The sequence below is a fragment of the Etheostoma spectabile genome, chromosome 12 (assembly GCF_008692095.1).
Source record: "Etheostoma spectabile isolate EspeVRDwgs_2016 chromosome 12, UIUC_Espe_1.0, whole genome shotgun sequence".
Lineage (NCBI taxonomy): Eukaryota > Metazoa > Chordata > Actinopteri > Perciformes > Percidae > Etheostoma > Etheostoma spectabile.
In genome coordinates this window covers 13,997,670-14,021,997 of record NC_045744.1, presented here as the reverse complement: position 1 = coordinate 14,021,997, position 24,328 = coordinate 13,997,670, and the positions used below count along the sequence as shown (strand labels likewise).

General features: G+C 39.7%; 2 protein-coding genes across 5 annotated transcripts in view; both read left to right on the top strand.

The window, feature by feature from the left end:
- The window catches only part of LOC116698817 (rho GTPase-activating protein 29), a 30,129-nt gene extending 19,516 nt beyond the window's left edge, over positions 1-10,613 (top strand). For both annotated transcript variants that reach the window (XM_032531003.1, XM_032531004.1), the window contains 13 exons: positions 195-275; positions 687-854; positions 1,114-1,251; positions 1,643-1,830; positions 3,180-3,349; positions 3,656-3,790; positions 4,339-4,437; positions 5,334-5,497; positions 5,917-6,105; positions 6,290-6,427; positions 6,739-6,971; positions 8,171-8,471; positions 8,683-10,613. In XM_032531003.1, coding sequence (XP_032386894.1) covers positions 195-275; positions 687-854; positions 1,114-1,251; positions 1,643-1,830; positions 3,180-3,349; positions 3,656-3,790; positions 4,339-4,437; positions 5,334-5,497; positions 5,917-6,105; positions 6,290-6,427; positions 6,739-6,971; positions 8,171-8,471; positions 8,683-9,840 — 3,162 coding nt within the window. In that variant the 3' untranslated portion in view covers positions 9,841-10,613. The remainder of the gene's footprint in view (positions 1-194; positions 276-686; positions 855-1,113; positions 1,252-1,642; positions 1,831-3,179; positions 3,350-3,655; positions 3,791-4,338; positions 4,438-5,333; positions 5,498-5,916; positions 6,106-6,289; positions 6,428-6,738; positions 6,972-8,170; positions 8,472-8,682) is intronic.
- A 1,205-nt stretch (positions 10,614-11,818) lies between these two features.
- Positions 11,819-24,328, top strand: part of LOC116698816 (retinal-specific phospholipid-transporting ATPase ABCA4) — a 41,409-nt gene continuing 28,899 nt past the window's right edge. For 2 of the 3 annotated variants that reach the window (XM_032531001.1, XM_032530999.1), the window contains exons 1-11: positions 11,819-12,054; positions 13,751-13,866; positions 14,104-14,197; positions 14,377-14,518; positions 14,764-14,903; positions 15,635-15,762; positions 15,974-16,171; positions 19,133-19,222; positions 22,071-22,308; positions 23,220-23,359; positions 23,668-23,784. In XM_032531001.1, coding sequence (XP_032386892.1) covers positions 11,838-12,054; positions 13,751-13,866; positions 14,104-14,197; positions 14,377-14,518; positions 14,764-14,903; positions 15,635-15,762; positions 15,974-16,171; positions 19,133-19,222; positions 22,071-22,308; positions 23,220-23,359; positions 23,668-23,784 — 1,620 coding nt within the window. In that variant the 5' untranslated portion in view covers positions 11,819-11,837. Of the gene's footprint in view, positions 12,058-13,750; positions 13,867-14,103; positions 14,198-14,376; positions 14,519-14,763; positions 14,904-15,634; positions 15,763-15,973; positions 16,172-19,132; positions 19,223-22,070; positions 22,309-23,219; positions 23,360-23,667; positions 23,785-24,328 lie in introns of all 3 variants that reach the window. The other variant, XM_032531000.1, reaches the window with a different exon arrangement.

Below are 24,328 nucleotides of genomic sequence, written 5' to 3'. Positions count from 1 at the left end.
TGCCGAAGACTTTAGGAAACCTTCCTGTGATGCTCTAGTCAGTAGTAAAATTTGGTAGCAGTACTTGCTGATCAGGAAACAATCATCTCTGATATAGATAACACACTTAAAGGTTTTGAAAATAATATTATTCTTTTGAGGTCTTTTAAAATGTTGTTTCTCAGTGTAATTGTTAAACTTCCATCTTTTTTCAGCCTCTTCTGGCTCGTAAAAATGAACTCGACAAGTTGAGGAAAGACATCAAAGAGCAGTGGCAGAGGGAGCAAAAGAAAATGGTACCTAATGAGTTCCTGTTTCAACACACACTCAATAAAAATGCAACCTGTCTTCCTTTGTGCATTACAGACAAAGCAGCAACCCACAGTACATGTTACAATGTTGTCAGTATTGCTAACTTCATGGAATACAATTTGGCAAAAGCACAAAATAGATTTAAAATGTTCATCATCAGTGATATACTGTACAAGAATATGCTTTTTGGAACGGTAATGACAAACAAGTATTTTTTCTGTTTTGCTCTCTTTGTTTCATAATTTCACTATTTCTCAATGCCCATACTGTCACTTCACATACAAGACTAATCAACCACAAAAGCATGCCAGATTATATTTATACTAACTGTTGCGCACCTATGTCACATTTGAATCACATGGGCTTTTGTGGTGCATCTTGTGTGGTTTTGGCAGCAAGAGGCAGATGCAGCCTTGCGTAAGGCACGCGTGCTGAAGGCCCAGAGGAGAGAGGAGTACCAGAAAGCCCACTCATCTACCAACCGCTCCCAGGAGGAGCAGTCTAATGCTGGTAACAAACAGCTGGAGAAGAAGAGGAAGCTGGAAGAGGAGGCTCTGCAGAAGGTAGGCAGGGGAGAAGTTAAGGGGAAATAATTGGTATGATAATTATCTTAGAATAATTCAGCCTACTCAGAGCACCTGATAGGTGCGGTTTACCACACCTGGGCAATTTATATTGGCATGTATCTCTAAAACCGCCAAAATTGTCTTTGCAGCAGTACATTGTAGTTGAATTCATGCACACTTACTGTATTTATCTTATTATTTGGCATTTTATAGTACTCCTGCTCACACTATTTTCTGTATCCATTGTTGTGGTCAGGCGGAGGAGGCCCAGGACCAGTACCAGAGCTGTATGGCTGACGCAGGCGTCAGGAGGATGGATCTGACCAACGCCAAGAGCACCATCCTCGCACAGATCCGAGAGATGGTCTTCCAGTGTGACCTCACACTTAAAGCTGTGAGTGGACAGTACATTATTAGGATATTAACAGTCAGCTAACAAGCAAGGAAACTGGACTGTTCAATAACATTTAGTTATTATGTAAAGCACTTTGAATTGCCTTGTTGCTGAAATGGCTGTATAAATAAAGTTTTTTTTAACATAAATACTTTACATGTACAATGCATTATAAATTTAATTACATGAATTTTAAGGTTGCATAGAAAGTCAAGTTAAAAAAATTTGCTTGGGTAATCTAAGTTAAGGCATGTATGAGCTGACAAAACCACACCAAGCTATTTGACATACGCTGTACATATTGTTTTGATTGGAGTGGGTAGTCAAATTGTGTCCACAGAATTGAGAAAACGGATGATTCATCTTTATTAAATGATCTGTCACTCTTTAGGTGACAGTAAACTGGTTTCAGATGCAGCAGGCGCAGACTGTATCGCTCCCTGCCCACTACCAGGCACTGAGTGAGAGTGCCAAGTTGTACGAACCGGGTGAATGCTACGCTGAGTTCGTCCGGAACCTGCCCAAAAATCTGCCTAAAGAGCGTATGCACTTAGACTCCACCTCTTCTGACAATACCAGGTATAAAGGAATGTGCATATATACAATAAGATACTGAAAATATCTGTATTTATACTCAGGAATAATAGTAATGAAATTGTTTGGAAAGTAACAAGAAAGTTGGCTTTATTACATTTTGCAAAACAGGACATCAGCCCCTTTAAAAGTCAGACTTCCTTCTCACCTTTGTACAAGTATCTTCAGTGATTAGCTAATGAAACCTGCTTGCTTCACTCCTTTTATTGTGTTTTATTGTACTTGTAGTCAAAACACAATCAGTGTTAAATAAGTCCAGCTGAGTTCATAGTTTCAGGATTAAAGGGAGTATTACAAAATATCTGTAAGTAACTCTGTCCTATTCAGATGTTCTTCATAGCCTAGTTCTTTCAGGAGAGAGAGAGAGAGAGAATGCACGTTGAATTTGTTGCCCTTCCTCAGGAAATATCTGTGGAGCAGGCTGAATGCAGCAGGGGAGATTGTGAGCGTGAGAGTTTGGCTCTGGGTTAGAGCTGTCCCAAAAAATCTACTATTGTCAAAGCAGAATCAGCTTCCCCCACACATACACACTTGTTACCGCTAAGAAAGTAAAAAATGCTTCACTTTGTTTGTACTAAGTTAGTAGTAGGAGTAATGATGATGTTGTAGCTCTATAAGGTACAGTAAAGCTTAAATCACGTCAAGTGTTGACAATGATTGAAAAAAATGGCATGCTATTTTACTGCTTGAGGCAAGTTTGTACTTCCACTAGTGTGAAGCCACTGATGTGTTTGACGTGGCATTTTATGTTGCAGTGGTCTGCTGACTGGTCTAATTTCAGTTTCTGTTCCTAATCCTTTCTTTCGGTCTTAGTCTTGCCCATGCATAGCTTTCATTTCTGGAAATTCTTTGAAGTTTCTCATGACAAACAATTGTTGACGTCTTGACTTTTATAAACATCTTTTAGCAATTAGAAAATTAGAAAAACCTTGGGTCCCCAGACAGCTTAGGTTAGCCTGTAATATACAAAAATGTACGCCCTCAAACAAGGTACGTTTTCTCCAATGAAATAAAATTGCTTGCTAAATACAACTGAGATCCTAAAGGTGTGTGTAGTAAAGAGATTTTATATATATATTATACCACTCTGCTCTAAGTAATTCAAAATGCATAGTTTCTTGGTGCTGGGTGTTGGCAAAACAGATAACATGATGAAAATGAAAGTCCAAAGTCTCAGTATGTGGAGAAGTAATGGTTGAGTCACTGGTGTTAATATACACTTTTGTCAAATACACATTGTGTAACACAACAGTACTCAGCTTTGGGACAAAATAAATCTTGCCTATTGGTAAAGTCATCACACTTAACCTTAAACACTGACTTTATTTCCCCAGGTTTGTGTTCAACAAAAGGTCAGTGGGCAGCACTCATTCCTCCCATGGCAACCTGTCGCAGGCATCCATCACCTCCGGTGATGTGATGAGCGGAGACGAAGTGGATAGTCCCCTGCACCGGGCTGCAAAGATCAGCGAGCCGAGGTCCAGCAGCAGTACGGACACACAAGGTGCTCACCCAGTTATAAAGGGCATTATTGTGAATTCAAAGGATCACAAGCCAAACACTGTATCCTTCTATGAACCTTTCAGGGACTTGCCCTGTTCTGAGTCATGGAAATGCACCAGGACTAAAATCAAAACAGTTGTGTGCTTCTTACTTGTCATGAGTCTAAAATATCTGTGTGAGCACTTGTCTCTGAAAATAACTGAAACTGACGCTAAGAATATCACTAAACGGGAAGCTGCCATTCATCTGTACTTCTTTGTTGTTATTTTGTCTGAATGTGACTGATGGTCTGTATGTTTTCTTGCAGCGCTGAAAAGCCAGGTCACACAGAGAGCCTGGGCCTCCAGTAGTCAGGGGAGCCAGAGCGGGATGTGTAGTGACTCGGAGAGTGCGGGGGGCAGCAGCGAGTCGAGGTCCATGGACTCCCCCACCGCCAGTCCAGGTAAGAGGATTTTCCATTGAACTTAAGTTATTTATAAAAACGTGGAGTCTAATTTGCACATGCAGATGGACATTTGTGCAGATAAGATCACAAAATGATATTGTAAAAACACCTAAATCATCCCACTTGATGGGAATAATGAATGATGAAAGATGATAAAAATCATATTTTAAGTAAGATAATAAAGACAGTAAGAAGATAAAAACAGAAATGACAAATTAGCTTAGGTTCTGTATTCAAATCAAAAAGCTAAAGTAGGATGAAGGCGCTCATAATGTATTTCTTCTTACTATAATCTTTTTAGTGTAAGTTCCTCATTGTACACCAGACCCACACACTACTCAACACTTAGTGCACTTCCCTCTACAGCTGAAACTACTAGCCACACTGTGCTACGCTATGACTTATTCAACACTAAATGTACTTGGGTAAAGCACTGTAGCTTATCTGTTCTCAGCAGTGCACTGGGAAATTGTCCTTTTACCAATCTGTGATAAAAACCTTACTGTTACAATTAGAAGTCCTGACCTTTATATGTATATGTGCAGGTGACTTCAAACGACGGTTGCCGAGGACTCCCTCCACTGGGACCATGTCTTCTGCTGATGACCTGGATGAGAGAGAGCCACCATCACCTTCAGACAATGGTGAGGTGTGTGTGTGTGTGTCTGTGTGTGTCTGTGGCTGTGAGTATATCTGTGGCTGTCTTTATGACTGTGTATATTGAGTCCCCTTCTGCTCAGGCAGATGCATGCTAATGTGTATACCAATTGTGGGTGTGTATCTGCAGTAACACAGCCTGTCAGAAGGTCCCTTTTTGTGACCAAGAAGTTGAGAAAGAGAAATAGTGAGAGACTAATGCGCACCTCATATAGTGTATTATTTTAATGTGTGTGAGTTTTGCTTACATCAAATGTTTTGACACTCGACAGAGCGGCACAGATTGTGGTCATGTTAGTTTGGGCGTATGGCCTCAGCTTACACTTCCTATATCTATGTGGAGCTCTGAAACATAAAACTGGGGAATAACTGGAAGTGGTGTGCATGTTTTCTGTAGAAATATGAACCCAATCGGCCACATGGTAGCGCTGTAATTAAGGCTTCAAAATGCAAACTCTAAAAGGCCACGCCCCCCACACCGTAAGTACGATTGACTTGAAATTTGTCACACAGTTGCAGCTTAATGTGTTTTACAAAAAAGCCTCAAGGACCATTAAGGTCCGCCTTGAAAATATTTCCGCCATTTTGAATTTTTTGAAAAATACATTTTGAGATCTTTTCCTACACCATAGCTCCAGTTGCCACCAAATCTTCAGTGAATCATCAATGGCTCAAGCTTATTACAAGTTGTATAATGCATGTAGTAGATATCTCAATTACGTTTTAAGTTATTGACCAATGACCTTCGAAAGGGGCGTGGCTCTGGACATAAATGAACAATCTAATTGTCCTCACGGAGGTTCAGTTTTTTTCTGCTTCGAACTAACAGTAATTCAGCATGTCACCTGTCTAGTAAGTTCCTTCATCAGTGCCTCAATTTTAGGTCTGGCAGAGATGGTGACAGAGACAGCCAGTTCTCCGGGTCCCTTCCGAAATGCTCAGATGTCCAAAGCTGCTCAAACCCATAAACTGAGAAAACTACGAGCCCCATCTAAGTGCAGAGAGTGTGATAGTTTGGTGGTTTTCCATGGGGCTGAGTGTGAGGAGGTACAGTACATATACCTTTTCTTAAGATAGACAAATGGTAACTGTGTGTTTGTATGCAGAATAGATTAGCAGGACATGTTTTTTTCATGATGCATAATCTGGTTAATTTTATAGCTGCCCAATTATCTTGACCATTGCAGCAATTGCAAATAACCATTTAAGTACTTAAAGAAGTACAGTATGTAGTAGAGATGGAAAATGTAAGAGGGCATAGCCACTATGTGTTGCCAGTTGCCAGCAGACTTGAATTTCAAGAAAACAATATGGTGCAAAGACCAAAAACTGATAAATGACAAAGAGACAAAAAACAAATAATAAATCTGTTGTTTTTTTGTAAGAATTTTTTAAATCTAAGTATTAATCAATCCACTACTTCATATTTCCTAATTTAGCTGTTACTGTCTCGTTTTCTTTGCCAGTGCTCCCTGGCCTGCCATAAGAAGTGTCTGGAGACGCTTGCTATCCAATGTGGCCATAAAAAGCTGCAAGGTAGACTTCACCTGTTTGGTATCGACTTTACCCAAGCAGCAAAGAACAGCCCAGATGGTATCCCTTTTATCATCAAGAAATGCACGTCTGAGATTGAGTGTCGAGCCCTTAACATCAAGGTAAACTTACAGTGTATTTGTTTATGTTCATCTTTTGATATCTTGGATTGGAGTGCTTTTTCAAGCCATACATGTTTTTTTTATTTCATATTATATTTTATCTATTATTATCTTACCTGGATATGTCAGGATTATCCGTTATGGTGAAAATGTACCAATCTGTGTGCCTGTTTATTCTTCATAGGGGATTTATCGAGTGAATGGTGCCAAATCACGGGTCGAGAAGCTCTGTCAGGCGTTTGAAAATGGGAAGGACTTGGTTGAGCTGTCTGATCTTTCACCTCACGACATCAGCAATGTCCTCAAACTCTACTTGAGACAGGTGAGTCTTATATTTTTACTGAACAGCTGTTTAAAATTTGTGGGCAAATCATTGCATATTATGGTATGTAACATTGCACAAGGTACATTCTTTTTTTTTATAAAATAGGTTATTTTAACAAAACAGTTGGTCAAAGATGCTGCTTTAACTTGGGATTTAGATGTTTACCTTTTGGCTTTTACTTTTATATTTGTACTTATTTAAAACAACCATTTTATTCATTATACTGTACATTCACTGGTGGTTTCTTAACACAATATTTACCACTGCTAAGAACACAAAACACATCACGGTTTCCTTTCTGTTTACAGTTACCAGAGCCATTGATCCTGTATCGATACTACAATGACATTATCGGCTTGGCCAAAGAGTGCCAAAGAGTGATTGTGGAAGAGGCTGATAAACCTCAGAGCACCCATGCAGCAGAGAAAGGTGGGACAAGCGTCCAGCTCAACAGAGTCATTTTCAAGATCAGAGACCTTCTCCACCAGCTGCCTACTACCAACTACAGGACTCTGCGCTTCCTTATAGCACATCTAAACAGGTAAGGGCTCTAAACACCCGGAGCTAGTCCATTGTAAGGATTTCTGTCTGTTGCTCTCTCCACTAATGTACTGATGCTCAAACTTCCTCATAACACACAAAGGGAAATAGAGACTTCCTTTTAACACAGAGGAAGTATTACGAAATGCTTAAAACTCATGCCCTATTCATAGTCTGGTATTCAAATCTGCCACCAGTACCAATATTTTTAGAATGAAGATTCTTTGCTTGGGTCCCTAATATTTAAATTTGATTTTCTAGCCCAGATTTTGGTGTTCTTAATTGTATTTTCTAGACTAATTGCAAATACTTTAAGATCCTCACATGTCGGGGTGGAGCGGTACACAGAGGTCACGGTTCGGTTCATACCTCGGTTCAGACATCACGCTTCGATACGAGTTCGGTACAATGGATGGAAAAGCTAAACAAAAATGCAGAAGGCAATTTTTCTTTATTGTGCATGTCTTAGGTGGTACACCCGATGTCATACAGTCTCTCCCCTGAGCTAGCTGCAACAGCTTGAAGTGTGTAAAGTAAGATGTAAACAGTAAACAATAAGTACCCACATCATCTCCAGACTCCCTCTGGAACTTGTAAACAAAATAAGACACTTAGCTATAAAACTGAAAAAAACATTTTTCACCCCAGACAGCTGCTCCCTGCCAGGCTAAAGCTAATATAGTTAGCCTGAAGAAACAAGGCGTCTGTCCCAACTAACGTTACGGTTCAGAGCCACGTTGCTGGTAACGTAACACTAATCTTACAACAACAGTCTTATCCACCCGTCTCTCGCCCATACTACTGTAACTGACCGGGAAACCAGAGTTTTCCAAAACTTGCGATCTTGAAGAGGCCGGCGGGTCCTCTAATTCTATGTCTGACTCACTAAAACTGCATACAAAGACGGAGAGCTTCAGAGCTTATACTGTTTATTCTTCGTGTAAATTCATGCACCACACCGTATCACTTCAGTTCAAGACAAATCCATGTACCATTCCACCCCTAATCACTTGTCAGAAAAGTGGTTTGGTAACATCTTGCCATGGTAACACTGACCAGCTCATTTTAATTTGCAGAATGTAAATCTATCTGTGATTCTAAGTCAATGTACTGTTCCTTACAATCCAGATAAAAAATTTAAACCATACCTTAAATATGTCTTTTATAAATTAAACTGATCAATACTCTTTACTACCTCAGAGTGACTGAGCAGGCAGAGGAGAACAAGATGACTGCGAGTAACCTGGGCATTATCTTTGGCCCCACGCTGGTCAAGCCACGTCAGACAGATGCTGAGGTGTCCCTGTCCTCCCTGGTAGACTACCCCTACCAGGCCCTTATGGTGGAGCTGCTGGTGCGACACTTCCAAGCGGTCTTTGACACATCACTTCTGTCTGGCTCTGACATCACCACGACTGGCCAGGCGTCCCCCAGACTCACCCCTCAAGAGAAGTTGCAGCGGCTCAGCAGACACTCCACCTCCCTGATGGACATCAAAGAGGTGAGGAGGGAATATTTAAGGTTGCGATTAATGCTGCTCTCATATCATGATGTACAGAATGCGAACAGTCAAGTGGGAAATATGTGTTTAAAAAAAAATATATATATATATATATTGGCATGTACATTATTCAAGCTATGTTAACTTAATTGAATACTGATTATTATGCGATTCAGAGATTGTAATCTAATTGCTTATTGTGTCTCTCCAGGGAGCCAAAGTGTACAAAAGATACTCATCAATAAACTTCTCCTCCCACATCATGGGTGAGGTTCAGGGGGTCCAGTCAGGAACAGACGGGACAGATGTCTCAGCCCTGGACAGACTTAACGGGATGCAGACGTCTAGTGAAGGAGAAGTGCAGAGGTCAACCTTAGTGTTTGGCCGTCCCAGCACCACCATCCCCTCCACCATCGCTGTGGCACCAAAGGTCCAGCTACGCACCCAGCGCACCAGACAAATGTCTCGACCGATCAGCATGCCGCTTGAACGCCTGCCCACCCCCGCCCAGATCAGCGAGAGGAATTACCGTAACACTGCTATTAAAGTTGATGTAAGCTCTGTCGAGCGGGACCTGGTGTCTGAAACTATACAGGAGATACCAGAGCCAGAAAAGGCTCGCCAAAGTAACTCGTCAAGGGTTAGCACCTACTACATCACTCCTTTTATTGACACACAGTCAATGCAGAGGAGAACGTGGGACAGGAAGTACAAGCACTATGATGTTACACCTAGGACTGCTATGATTGTGGCCAACCTGCCATCTGCCAGCTCTGGAGTACAACCTGTGAAGGCAACATTGCCTGTCCCTGTGACCACTGCCACTGTCGTCCCTACCACAAGTATTGTGAGCACCATATTTTCCAACAACCCCTACACAGTGCCAGGCAAGCCTGGTTGGACTTCTAAAAGGGAAAATGACACAGATAATTTGCTTTGTAAGTCTAGCAGCTCTCCAAACCTTCCGTTAACGCTCAGGGCACCGAGAACTCTGCAGCCTCCTCCTGGAACTTTCTACAAGCCCCCTGTTTCCATTAACAGCAGAGCTAGGACGCTTCCAAACTGGACTACAACTGTTAGCACAGTCACCACCACCACCTCCTCATCACTCACCCCCACAAACCCTGCCCAGGTAGTTACTCAGTCCCCTGCCCTTACAAGCCCCCCACAGACATGGCTCCAGACACAGGACTCCACTGACAGCACCATTGACCCCGGGGTCTCAACCTCGGCTACCCTTTCGCCCCCACAGTCCCCCCCACCTAGCAGCCCTGACGACCTCAGCCCCAGTGAGACTAAACCCGTCTACCAAAGACTGCGACCTCGGCGGCTGCAGGAGCTTGAACACAGAGAGGCCCATTTTGTCTGACACCAAAAAAAACATATTATATCTGTAAATATTAATGTATCTGTGCCATAATGTATACTGGAGAGAACATTTTTTGTATCATACAAATTGAGAGTGGGGGAAAATGTAAGCCTGTAAAAAAAATAAACCATGAAAGTGTTATAAGTACTAATATATTGTATTTTACATGTTCATATCAAAATGTCAACAGTGTTTGGTCTCTCAACCATTCAAAACAAGCACATACTACAAAGATGATGCCAACATTGAATGTTCAGTGTCATGCTTTTAAAACAAATACATCAATTGTCTATTTTTATGTCAAAGAATATTTGCCAACCACATCTGTCTGTAAAGAATTATAAATCTATCATTCTTGTTTGAAATGAACCTTTTAAGTACAATGTTATTTTTGTTATGAAATTATATTTTATTGTAATCACACAATGCACTTAACATAGGTTCAAATTCTAATGCTGCCTTTAGTGTTCAAAATTGCTTAATTTTATATTTTATTCCACAAGGAACTGATGGAAGTATTCTTAACATGAGGTTGGTTTTCAATTTTAAGAGTTCGACATTTTGACCTTAAAATGTTTCCTTTGTTGCCTGTGATTGGTACATCTTTTCTCAGTATGTAAACCTTATGTATCTGTTTACGTTTTTTATATTCATTTATACATACTGCATGGTTGTCAGTAATTTTGTTTCATCGCATAGTTGTGACTATACAGAAGGAAAAAAAGACATGTAACAGTGCTTCCTGGAAATTAAAAATGCAGTTTAAACTGTTACTTCTTTTCCAATTTAGTTTTTTTAAGCTTTCAGTTCAGTGCTTTAGAGAAACGGGGAACCCAGAGGACCATTGTACAGTAAGTGGGATTACCTTATGTGTGTTATTTATGCTATGGATCAAATCACGGTGGCTCTATTTTAAATCGCAACCTTTTGTGCATTTTAAACATATACAGTATACAATCCGATTTGTGGTTGTATTGGACAAATTGGATTAAGCGAGTGGAATGGTGGCAGATTTAGGGCTGGAACTGCTGATTATTTTCATTATTAATTCATTTCTCAATTGATTTTTCTTGTCTCTAAAAATGACAGAATATTGTGAAATAATCCATCACAATATCCTAGCTCACAAGGAAACAAATTACACGTTTTATGTGACCAACAGTCAAAAACCCAAAGATAACGAATTTGCAGAGAAAAAAGGATTTAAGAGTGTGGAAAAAGATTTTTTTTGCTTGAAAAATGACTCAAGCTATGGACTATTAAATTAGTTGCCTATAGTTTTTCTGCCCATCAACTAATCGTTTCAGCTCTATTCTTGTTCAGTGCCTCAGAGAGCTTGAGTTGAATTTATCTGAAACCTTTTGGGATTTTGTTTTCTGTAGTCCGGTAGGCATACTGTACATGCTCTTTATGTGTATTATTTATACTCCCTGTGACATTGCATCATATTGTTTATTTTACCATGGATCCAGTCAGAGGTTTTGCTATAATTTGCTGTATTTGACAAATCAGAGAGACACTTTGGAGTTGTGTAACACAGTATACACCAAGCCACCTGAGCAACTGGGTTTGTGCAGGGTTAAGCCTCGAGAATGCAGTTTTAGGGTAAGCTGTGTCTGTTGTACACACAGTTCACAGCAGGTCCAAGTGGTTTTAATGTCCAACTGTCAAGGTTTCAATTCTCCCAACGTAATCACCTGCCACACCATGTTGAGCTACTCAGAGGAGTGAGTCATGTTAGACGTGTGTGTGAAACAAAAAAGTCTTATCTCTGAGACTGGTATCTCTTATGTAACTACGTCAAATCCCTTTTGTAGATACTTAGCTAAATTCCTTTTTTGCAGAATGACAATAACTGTGCAGGTACATGTTGATCATGGACACTTTGACAATCATTTTGATTTCTCTCTGAACCACTCTTTCTCACAGCCACCTTTTCTCGCCATAAGTATCCCTCTTTTCTTCTCTAGCAGATATCCCCCTAATTCTGCCTCAAAATGGATGACTGTTGTCTTTTTTTCTGCCTGCCCATGTTGAGCTGGGAGATTAGAGCAATCAGATTAGGAGTGCTGCTGACCTGCAGGCAGAGGAGAGAGATTGGGCAGCTCGAAGTCATACAGAGCTCTTCCTACCTTGCTCAATGTTTCCCACTACTTCAGCTTGTTCGTGAACCTGTTTCCCTAGATGTCGTACGACTTTTATATCATTCCATAAGTGGTAAGGATCAACTGCTTTTGTTCCTTTGATGACGAAATAGGATGTGTTCTTAAGATCTTGTAAGAGCTGACAGACATGTGGTTGCTAATTACTGTTTTTCTTATGCCTAGATTCTAATATAATGTAATGATTTTAGATCCTTGTGGATGCTAAAATATTTTTGCCCTAATGGCTTATTGAATCACTTACATGCAATGTGAGTTTTCGATGCCAAAACATTTCCACATGTTTCTGCTAATCTTGTGCAAGGAAGTCCTGTCATGTGTAATTACTATTTGAGTAATAAGGTGATTTCAGAGAAGTCAGACATAAACATAGCATTTACTGTCTCGTTATAGTCTTTGTCCTCTTGTTTTTCTAGACAAGTATTTATGTCCCTGCATCCTTAGCCTGCGGTAATCTATTGGACATGTCACTGCGAACAAATTCATTTTCATGTCCGACATGCTCATGTGATTGGCATTTGAGCGTTTGTTGTTGCTGTCATTCTTCAGTTCCAAAATGAATTTGTCTTTTGAGATAAGTCTGTATGAAAGAGCAGGTACAGATTGCATTTATTAATCCCATACCAACTTTTAATATTGGTTTATTTGTTGTTAATAACGGTGTTGTTATATATGTTGATAATGTTACACCTTGTATTTTACAGTAGTGAAATCCTCTAAAGCTGTTTTGCTCAGGAGCACTTCAGCAGGGTGTATGCAAGTTTAAAAGATGGTCTGCCCAAGGTTATAGTGAAGACCACCTTAAACAAATCCAAGTGAACGCTAAGGCAAGGTCAAACCAAAGCCAGAGAATAGTGAGTTCATGACCAATGCAAATAAATAGGTAATGCCTGATGGGGAAGCAAGCGGTTAGATAATATATAAGATCTACTTTATTGATCCCAAATTGGGAAATTGTGTATATACAGTTTAAAATGTATAAATATGTGTATATATATGTGTATACAGTATATGTGTATATGTTTGAATACATGTATATATATGTATATACAGTATAAATATGTATATATTTGTATATATATGTATACAGTACATATGAATACAGTATATATGTATATGTGTATATATACAGTATGTACTTTATATATATGTATATGTATATATGTACTGTATATATACTGTATATGTATGTGTAAGTATATATATATATATATATATATATATATGTCTAAAATAGTTTTAACACATTCATCATTCATCAGCAGATGGAAATTAGCCTAAGGCTACAATCTGGCATATTTACATTTGTGAAAATGTTCATTAATATGTATTGTCCCCTTTTGTTTTTCTCAAATAAAATAAAAAATAAATAAATAAATCATTGACCTGTAGAAGTGCCATTTCATTTTTCATAAAAGCACAAGTTTCTTTAGAGACTGTGAAATAGAGTAATAAAAAGCAACATACAGTATATAATAGTTTTTACACGTTTACCATTGGCCAAGTGATTGACCTGTAGGAGTGGATATCTAGAAGTGCCATTTCATTTTTCATAAAAGCACTAGTTTCTTTGGAGACCGTGAACAAAGACTAGAAGAAGCAACAACAAAAACAGAAGGGGCAACCATGCAGAGTAAAATGTACATCTTTAAATGTTTTAGAAAATCATACTAAAGTCAGGTCAAACACAAAATGTGTTTGTGAGAAGTTATCAACTGAGTGTCATCCCTGATGGAGTTTTGTATCAGCAGGTTTGTTACAGTCTGATGACCCCATCCAGGGGCAAAGCTGCGGAGCAATGAAGACAGGCTCTCAAATCCGCCTGTTGCTGTGGAAAAACTGGACCCTCCGCAAGAGACAGAAGGTATTATCAATTATATGACTGGGATCGGACAAAACCTTAGGAACGCTATTCAGCATAATGCAATCCAATATAGTAACACCACAAACTACAGCTTCCAACAAATCTCTTATAAGTCCCAACATGAGATTGATATCTTTACACTGGTAGGATTTGTTCCAGGTCTGTTGTATTAGATTAGATTGTATGATTGTTTCTATTTTTCTTTGTGTATATATATACTCCTCTACTTGTTTCCAGGTCCGCTTCTTCGTTGAGATCTGTTGGCCTGTGTTGTTGTTTGTTGGGCTGGTGTGGCTAAGGAAGGCCAATCCACTGTACCAACAACATGAATGTAAGAAATATCCACTTTATCAACAAGCTATTTTAGTCATCTCTTCTTTAAAAAATCGTGAAGCAATTCTAATGTGAAAGTGCTGGAATTCTTTTCATAGAGAGCACATGCTAACCTTTGGGCAACTTTTTTAAATCACTTTACAAGCCCTCACATAACTGGGTTGTCTGTTTCTTCAGGTCATTTCCCCAACAAGGCCATGCCTTCAGCAGGGACTCTGCCCTGGATCCAGGGCATCTTCTGCAACATCAACAACCCCTGCTTCAGATATCCAACCAGAGGAGAGTCTCCGGGCGTTGTCTCTAACTACAACAGCTCAGTGTAAGCCTAATCATAGCACTGTCTAACCTTGGAAAACTTCACAGTAACAGAAACCTAATAAAACTGTAATTTCTTGAATTGTTTACTGACATTTTTTTTTTAAATTTATGTTTGAATATTTGTTTTAAACATTTTTAAAATAGAGCGAATTTCAGCCCCTGTGAAAATAATACAATACAGTATAACATTCTATATAATCAAGTACTTAGTTTAACTAAGTCATTGTGTTGTTTGGCTTGTTCTAGATTGGCAAGGTTCTATGTTGATGTACAGGAGCTTCTGCTCAATGAGGCAGAGGTCCAGCAGCTCGGCCAGCTTTGGCATGAAATGTCCTCCTTCTCAAACTTCATGGAAACGTTACGCACCAACCCATTTGTGGTGTCAGGTAAAGTTCAAATGTGAGAAAGGGTTTAGACAGCAGTGCCTCCGTTGAGTTTCTCTCAACTCTATAATCAGAAGCGAAAAAGTCTATTGATAAAACTTTTATTCTAACAGGAAACATCAGCTACACTTTGATCTTAACCTTTCTGTCTTGTTTTCTGCACATCCTCTTTTTATTGATGTTTCGTGTCTTGTGTTCATCATAGCACCACCTCACTTCCTACTTTTGGTTTTAAAAGATCTGCCTGACTTTTACTTTCTCATTTTTACGAATCATTTTGCTAAATTAGTTTGTGTGCATTAGCAGCAGTAATCTTTCACTATCTTTTGACTTGATAGTTACATGATTGCCTTTCCAACAGCCGGATTTAAACTTAATACATTTGTATAACTGTTTGGGTAACCACATATCCTTTGTTATAAAAGTGTGACAATTACACAAAGTAATATGGTATTCAGTTTATTGTGATCATTTATACACACAGGAATGTTCATGACCTAAAGGCACATTTTCTTTATACGACTTCAAATGAAATCAACTGAGCCTTCTGGCAGGGATATGCGTACAAACACACATCCTCTTGTTTACTGGACTTTCCCTGAAGCATCCTGAAAATCGTTGCCAATCTGTCTTGCTTTGAGATGTTTCCTCTGTGTAGTCCAATGCTGGTCGGGTCAATATTGTCTTTAGTGGTTCTAACATTTCACCCTCTCTGCTCGTGATGTTTCTTCTAGGCCGTGGGCTGAAGATAGATAATATTCTGAAGGATGACGAGGTTTTCACGGCCTTCCTTTTGGAAAACGCCAACCTCCCGGAGTCTATAGTCTACCAGCTCGTCAATGCAGAAATACGAATCGAACAGGTGCAGTTTGGAGGGACGAGTGGGGAAAGCTTGAGCTTAGACTGATGTTACTTGGCTTATTTAAAAAGAATATTTAAGGCAAACTTTTTTTTTACATGGTTTAAAATAAATAGTTTAAGGTCATTGGAATGATATTTCATGATTCTTTGAGACGTATCCCACAATTAAGCCAACAATCCACTTTTTTCTTTTTTTTTTTTCTATTCCCCAGTTTGCCTTTGGTATTCCAGAGCTGCAACTGAAAGACATAGCCTGCAGCCAGGCCCTGCTGGAGCGCTTCATCATCTTCCCCAGTCGCATGGGACTCCACGGGGTCCGCAACGCCATGTGTGCCCTCAGCCAGCAAAGGCTGCAGAGCATAGAGGACGTCCTCTATGCTAATCTGGACTTCTACAAAATCTTCAAACTAGTGAGTTGGTGTTACAGCCTCGGCCTTTATGTTAGATTATGCTCCTAACCAAAGCATGTGTATATGCAAAGTCTGCTGTGTGGTTGACCCGGAGAGGATTGGCCCTTGTGGTGATGGGAGCCATCACCACAAGGGCCAATCCTCTCCAGCCAAAGTTTGGCTTTGAACAAATATTATGAATAAATGATGATAAGTGATGAACAAATTGCATACCAATGTTTGTTTATTCATTTAACAGGGAAATTAATAAACAAGCATTGGTATGCAATTTGTTCATCATTTATTTATATTGTAAATAATATGATAAATGTCAGGGTTATGTTATACCGTATTTCTGATGCCCTTTGTTGCTTCCTGTTGTAGAGTGGATGTTGTTCCTCATGTCCATCCCTTCCTCCCTGTTTTTACTTTCTTTACTGACATGACAGTCGTTATTTCTGCTAAAGGAGATCCGATGAGGGTTTGTTGGAAAAAAAATGATGTCCATCTTCCTCTCCTGGCAGACGGACTAGAAAGTGTTGATTTGTCTCTCAATACCATCTCCCTTTCCTACCCCGTCTGTAGCACTCAGCTCCAGGGCCATTGTTTGTACTGCAGAAGTAAATCTTTACATTTACATGTCATTTAAAGTCGTTTTTAGAAAATGTATGCAGGATTGAGTCAAAATACACTACAGTTTGTGTTTTCATGGTAATGAGTGAAGATGTCACCCAGTGCAACTGTGTGGTTGACTGATTTGCTTTTAATGATTTTTGGACAAAAGTTGAACTCCATGGCACGGAGCAATAACATATATGTGACTTTGGATACACACATAATGGGATTTCTTGACCGTAAGAAAAAATTTAAATATCCCCAGACTTGAGCTTTAAAGACACACTCCCCTTTATATTTTTAAGACAAACCAGAGACGTTTACAGAGAAAAATTTGCAGAGAGAATGAAGATGGACAATCAAATACAGTATGAATCCATGAGTTAAAAGCCAGGATTGTGTTTAGTGCGAGCAGTTTGTTATTGTTGTCATAAATTTAAAAGGAAACTATTATCAACAGAGGTTGATAATGGAGAGGAAACCATGCCCCACTCACCTTCATAGAACTGTTTTCCCCCACTGGTCTGGAAATCTGGACTTCCTTACAGCAAAAAAATATAGTAAAGTTGATACTGTGAGATTGTTTTTATAACCGCTTAAGCAAACATTCTGGATTGTGTACTTTGTGATTGCAAATGTGCCGGTGCTGCTTTGTGCTCAGAATAATGATTTTTTGTGTGGTATGTTGTCAGATGGCTCATTGTTCTATGTAGAGCTGCTGGTGATGCCATGACTGCATGTAACGCATAGTCGCTGATTCTTTTTTTGCAGGGGACTCTACCAGACCTGTTTACTGAATTTTCATGGTTTCTGTTTCCAATTGTCTACACATGTATTTAAAAGCACGAAATACAGTATATAGGAGTCAGAACACTTGAGCTTTGTTTTTGTTTTTTGAGTGGCACCACAGGTCATAGATCATAATTTTAATGAAAGGATTTGTACTTGTTATTTATTTGAGTTTATTTGGGAAATATATCCCTTTTCAGAAGTAGATGTTTCTCAGCATATTTTAGAATTATAAAAATAAACCAAATAAACCTCAGCATTCAAAGAAAGCAGATACATCAACCAACTGTACTATATTTAAACTCTTGCGCCCTTGACACCTCCCAATTTCTTCTGTATATGTTTTAGTGTTCAGCTAAGTGAGTCAGGTGAGTGGCTCAGGGTATTGGCATAGCATTATCCCTCTTGGCCTGTTTCTCTAATGGGCTTATCTAGACCCGCCTACAGCCTGTGAGGTATTCTGTAAGACGTGATGCTGCTTCTCATATAAATACATTACCAACATGTGCCAGTCCAAAGAGCACGCCAGGCTATGGGGTTGTTAAAATGCCTGACTGAAACAGTTAAAGTATGGCGGGGATGTAGGGTCTTAACTCTTTCTTCAGGCCATAAAAAAGATTAAGAATCTGAATATTTGAGAAGATGGAGTAGATTTTTGGACATGAGACCCATAATCAAATAGCTAAGGGTGAATCAACTTGAGCATTTGTAGGAGTTACATTAAATAGGTACAGCCTAAATAGATGTAATGGATCTTGAAGGGCTAAATGACTATGGACAACCAAAATACACAGAGTGGTTATTGAATATTAGCTTGACTTTAAAGTTTGTTAATCAACTGTCATTCTCTATTGTTTAATTAATTTATCTAGCAGTAGCGTCTTAGTGGTGATCTTTGCATTGAAGCTCTTAGCTCTATTGAGCCCATTACCACACCGACCTCCGTCTTGTAATAACTTGTTACGGTCCTAACTCCCTTCTCCCATCCACCTCTCAACACCCTTCCTTTCTATTCCCTCGCTTTCTCTCTTTGCCCCTGCACCACCTCCCTCCTTCCTTCATTCATTGAAATGCAAGTGCGAGGAATGCAGGAGGAAGGATATCACATGTGCGTGTTTGTCTTTGTATTCGGGGTTTCCGTATCCCTCAGGCCTCTGACCAGGCCTTTTCTAACGCCTACGGCCAATGGTTTCTCAAGATGAAGTCATTAAAGGAAGTTTAGGGAAAAGAGGTTCCCATATTGAACAACTGATAGATTTCAAGTTTAAATCATTTCATCCATACATACAGATAAGATACAAATTACATGACAAAACAGTAAGGGCTGGCTTTATCTAGCAGATTGCAGGTTGTACTGGGTAAAGAAACAGGATTCCTATTTCACTGGTTCCTTGCTAGACATAAATGTTTCTATCCAAGGACATGACTTAAACAGAGCAGCTATAGTTTTGATACAAAAGAACAAAAGCAACTTGTGTTTAACCTCTCACTTTATCTCTATCCATCTCATCTACGTTTTTAAACACTGTATGAATATTGTACACTTGACTGAGGCATCTTGTGGCATTGTTTCCCCAGATGCCTAAGGTTATGGACAGCAGCGCCAAGGGGATTGACCTGCACTTCTGGGGTCGGGTTCTTAATGCGACGTCGGACAAGATCCGAGTTGTAAGTGCTCCAAAGTCCATCAATCCCTTTCTGCTCTTGCTCCTCTCTTCTTCTCTTCAGTCCTGCAGGATCAGAAGCACCAGTATTTTTAGCCCTGCAGGAAACGTGCCTCTTCCGCTGCTCCCAGTTTGAATATCGCTCACAGAGGAGGCTGAATGATGTGCTCAACAATGTGGGGTGTACATGTGTGTGTTAACCCTACGTGTGAACTGTACAACAACTGATAGGTCTTTTTAGGCTCATGTGATGTCTGATGTGTGTGTGTGTGTGTGTGTGCCCATGCAGGTTGTGTCTCAAATGACATGTACATATAGGTGTGCATGTGTCTTTATCATTTGATTTATTTAAAGTGCTCATATTTTGCTTTTTGGCCGCCCTTTATTGTGTTGTACATCTTTTTTGTGAACGTACTAGGTTTACAAAGTGAAAAAGCACTTACCGTCTCCAACAGAAAACACTGTTCACAAATTGCAATGGCTTTATTGTAGTCCAACCTTTACTTCCGGGACGAGCGCGCGTCACTTTGTAACGTGTTAGAATGCTCGCCAAGCTGCTAGCACGGCACTCGCTTATGCTCTGCTTCTGACTGGCTAGTAGTCCTTCCACATGGGCATGTGCGACTCCCAACCAAGATGGTACAGAAGTGAGATGCCTCACTCTGTAGCTAAAACAGTCACCTAAACACACAGGGTCAAAAGTATAATTTATTTATTATTTTTTAGTGTAATATGTAGTACAACAATAATATAGTGTTTTTTGAAAAAGAAACAAAACCTCTAAATACAATAGAATACTACAGAAATGGAATAGAAATTCCTCTACAGTATCTACTGTAGTGGAATAGAATACAATACTGTTTGACCTGCTTCCCTGTGGCTGGCGCTACAGGTCAATCAGCACCAGGACAAGTAGACTCAGGAACAGCTTCTTTCCACAAGCCATCACCACACTCACTAGCACACATGGATATTGTAGATAGAATATAAATTGTAGAACAATAGAACAGAACAAGATAGAATAGAATATTTAGATATTGTAGAGAAATTGAAGAGAATAAATTGTAGGATTAGAATAGATTAGAGATTCAAATAAAAATGGTTAGAATATGTATTTTTTTTAGTAATCTTGGTGTGTGCATTTATGGATCGCATCCCATTTGTATAGTATACCATATAGTTGCATACTAATTAAGATACACAGACAGACAGACAGACAGACAGACAGACACACACAAACACACACACACACACACACACACACACACACACACAATGACTGGGGTTGTGTTGTGTGTTTCGGCACGTTCACTGTATGTCCCAGGGGGTATTGTATCCCATCATCGCCTTAGGTTGGGTGAGAGAGGGAGCACTTGAGAGAGAGACATTCCTTTGAGGTGAAACATCCTGTAGGTGGGACCTTCGAATCACCGTGGTGACAGAAAGGCGAGCCAAATGCTCTTATTACTCACCTCTCCTTCCTTTCCTTTCAATTTTGTGTGCATGTTTACATGTAAAATGTTGATTTGAGTGTGACCTACCTTTAAAACCATTTTGATTATCAGTGTTAGAATAGAGTCTACATGAATTGTAAGGGGATTATAGAGCTACACAACTCAACTCCATCTAAAATCTGAGCTCATGAGATCATTTACACATTTTAAACAATAATTTCCCACATTTGTGGACATTTTAAGATTTTGATTTTATCATTATTAGATTACATCATTGGATCAATGTGTTAGTATCTTGCCAACAAAAAGACTCAAACATAAAACTCCAATTTTTGGCAGCCTCCTTGCTATTTCTTCAGAAAGGAAATGATACATACCGGGTAGAAATGCACTTGGATGAAGCTATTTTTGTTCCATCAATAGGAGGATATTTAGTCCACCCTCAGACTGTCCTCATGATGTGCGGCGAGGCCGTCACTACAGCATGTTTGCTTATCTTTCAAACTATTGTTTTCTAGTGATCGTTTATGTAATGCTATTCATACAGTATGAATGAAAATGATGGACATAAATACCCCCTACCCTGTAGATAATTATCGGATAAAAAGGTCAAAACGCTCAAAGTTAATTATTTACACTTCATAGCAATACTTCATTGATTCATACATTCATTCATCCTGTTGAGGATAGGATAATATTTAACCCTGGTTGGCAACATTGATGACCAGACATAAGTCAAAGAATATCAAAGTATCAAAGAATATTACAGTATAGTGATGGCTAGTCTGGCTACCTCTTAGAGTGGCACATAACATAACATAACTAGTGTGGGTGTGTGTACTATTTATCAGCCTACACCAAGCTTTTGGGGTGTTGGTTGTCCCCCAGGTCAAATAATCTTGGTGTCTCTTTTAAATCACGGTGCTCCATGCTAACACATCAATCTGTTTTACGCTGTGTTGAGTAAACTTAATTGTACAATGACATTTTTATGAAGCTGTTTTTGACATTTTGATATATGATCAATATGATAATTTATGATCAATATGATCATATATGATCCAAAAAACACACATTTACAAGTTTGGATTGTGGCTCAGTGTTAGCACTGTACCCTCATTGTCAGAATGTCCTGTCTTTGAATTTCAGCACTGATGCTTTGAGTTTTTAGTTTGTACTTCCCATGTTTTAAAACTCAAAATTCAAATTGACCTATGTATATCAACCCTTTGACACACAGAATAAGAAGGTAGGTGAAAACCTGAACAGAAACACGATACTTTGTATGGATAATGTATGGATCTACAGTAATGTAGGTTTTAAACTGTATCATGTTAACAGGTACATTGAGTACTGAGAGAATCTCTTATAACTATCACTCTGTGTAACCTTTTACAGCTGATGGAGCGGGAGAGCTCTCAGGAGCTCCTGAAGGCGGTTTCTTCTCTGTTTCAAGCCGGGGATCCCTCCTCATTCACCCAGCTGATGTCTACTGTGTCGAGCCTCTTATGTGGATACCCAGAGGGAGGTGGCTCCAGGGTTTTGTCCTTTAACTGGTATGAGGACAACAACTACAAGGTGTTTCTGGGGGTCAACGGCACCAAGAAACATAACTATGTCTATGACGACTCTGCCAGTAAGTGAAGAGGTGTTGAACTGAAATAGACTCTATAGTATGTAGTATATGGTATACTTAGTACTTTGTGTGTACTGTAGATCAATTATTATAAGAGAATATTATTTGTAATGTATAATGTGATAATTTAGGAAATTAAAGGTGCAATATGTAATAATGACAGCTAGTGTTTAAAATAGTTACTGCAGTACAAATTCAAAATACTGGAGAGAGTTGTCGCCCCCGTCCCTTTCTCCTCCAGACTCAAAGTTCACGTTGGTTGCCAGGCTGAGACCGCAGCATTCACAACAATGTTGCTAGACGCTTGTCTCACATATATTACTTCACAGCACAGCGGAGTAGCTAACGTTAGATGCTGGCTATATTGACATTGTCATAAAAGCTTGTGTTCACGCGGAGCTATGTTGATCTATGCTCAACTAACAGACACACTTCCTCGGCTTAGAATTACAGTAGGAACCGCTAAAAATTCCACAACCTCGCTGTCCTTTTTCCACCCGACTGAAACACACACAAGACCAAGCAATTAGTGCCACAGTGGCGAGGAAAAACTCCCTTTTAGGAAGAAACCTCGGACAGACCCAGGCTCTTGGTAGGCGGTGTCTGACAGTGCCGTTGGGGGTGTGATGCACAGTGGCAATAACAGTTACAATAAAGATAATGGAACAGTGACTACAAATGGTAGTCGTAGTAGTTCATGTCATAGCAGGGCAATGCAGGGCGTTACAGGGTGTAGCGTATAAGCACTGATTGACTAATTTAGCATCATGTGACTACTGATCGGTAACTTAATTGATAGCATCTGAATGTAACCCAAGTGTGGAAGATATAAGAACGTTTAATAAAATGCTTTATTTCTGTCTATTTTTCTTCTACTAATCTAACTGTTTTTGCAATTTGTTTACCCTTAGGTCCGTCCTGCAACGCCCTGATGCAGACCTTGGAGGCCAACCCTGTCACAAAAATTGTGTGGAATTCAGTCAAGCCCCTGCTGATGGGAAAGATTCTGTACACCCCCGACTCCCCTGCCGCCCACAAGATATTAAAGAGTGTAAGAAGGACCACCTCCAGCCCGACCCCTCACCTCTCTCTTTCTCTCTAATCACTTTCTCTCTCCTTCTCCATTTCTTTCATGTATCTATTTTTTTCCAAACCCCCACCCTTCTTAGCAATGAGTTGATGACTGTTCACTTGTGTGTTAACTATGTTGAAGACAATTGCAGTTTAAATCTTAGATACATGAACATTTCAGGTTTCATGGATCTTTGTTCTGTTAATTGTCTGACTCTGTGTGTGTGTGTGGTGTGTGTGTGTGGTGTGTGTGTGTGTGTATGTGTGTGTCTGTGTGTGTGTGCGCAGGCCAACACAACATTCGAGGAATTAGAAAGGTTGCAGAACATGGGCAAGGCCTGGGAGGAGTTGGGACCTCAGCTCTGGACTTTCTTCCACAACAGTGTCCAGATGAACATGATCAGGGTAGGCATTTTTGGCACACCTGCAAACACTGATTTTCATTGAATTAAGATGCAAATAATAACAATTGTTGGCACTACCCACATCCAATAAAAGTGCCAACATCAATTAAGTGTTATGCTCAAATTCAGTACAATAGTAGCATAAGCCAGTGTTAGTAGCAACCAATACTAAACTAGGGGTACCTATCTATAAGATGGATGAGATGGATATAAGTCAAATTCCAGCAACAGATTCTTTAAGGAATCTTGTTCGGCTCGGGGCGGCTGTGGCTCAGTGGTAGAGTGGTTGCCTGCCAATTGGAAGGTTGGTGGTTCGATCCCTGCCCCTGCAGTCATTGTCAAAGTGTCCTTGGGCAAGACACTGAACCCCGAGTTGCCCCCGGTGCTGCACATCGGAGTGTGAATGTGTGTGAATGTTTATCTGATGAGCAGGTGGCACCTTGTATGGCAGCCCCGGCCACAGTGTATGAATGTGTGTGAATGGTGAATGTTTCCTGTAGATGTAAAAGCGCTTTGAGCAGTTGTTAAGACTGGAAAAGCGCTAT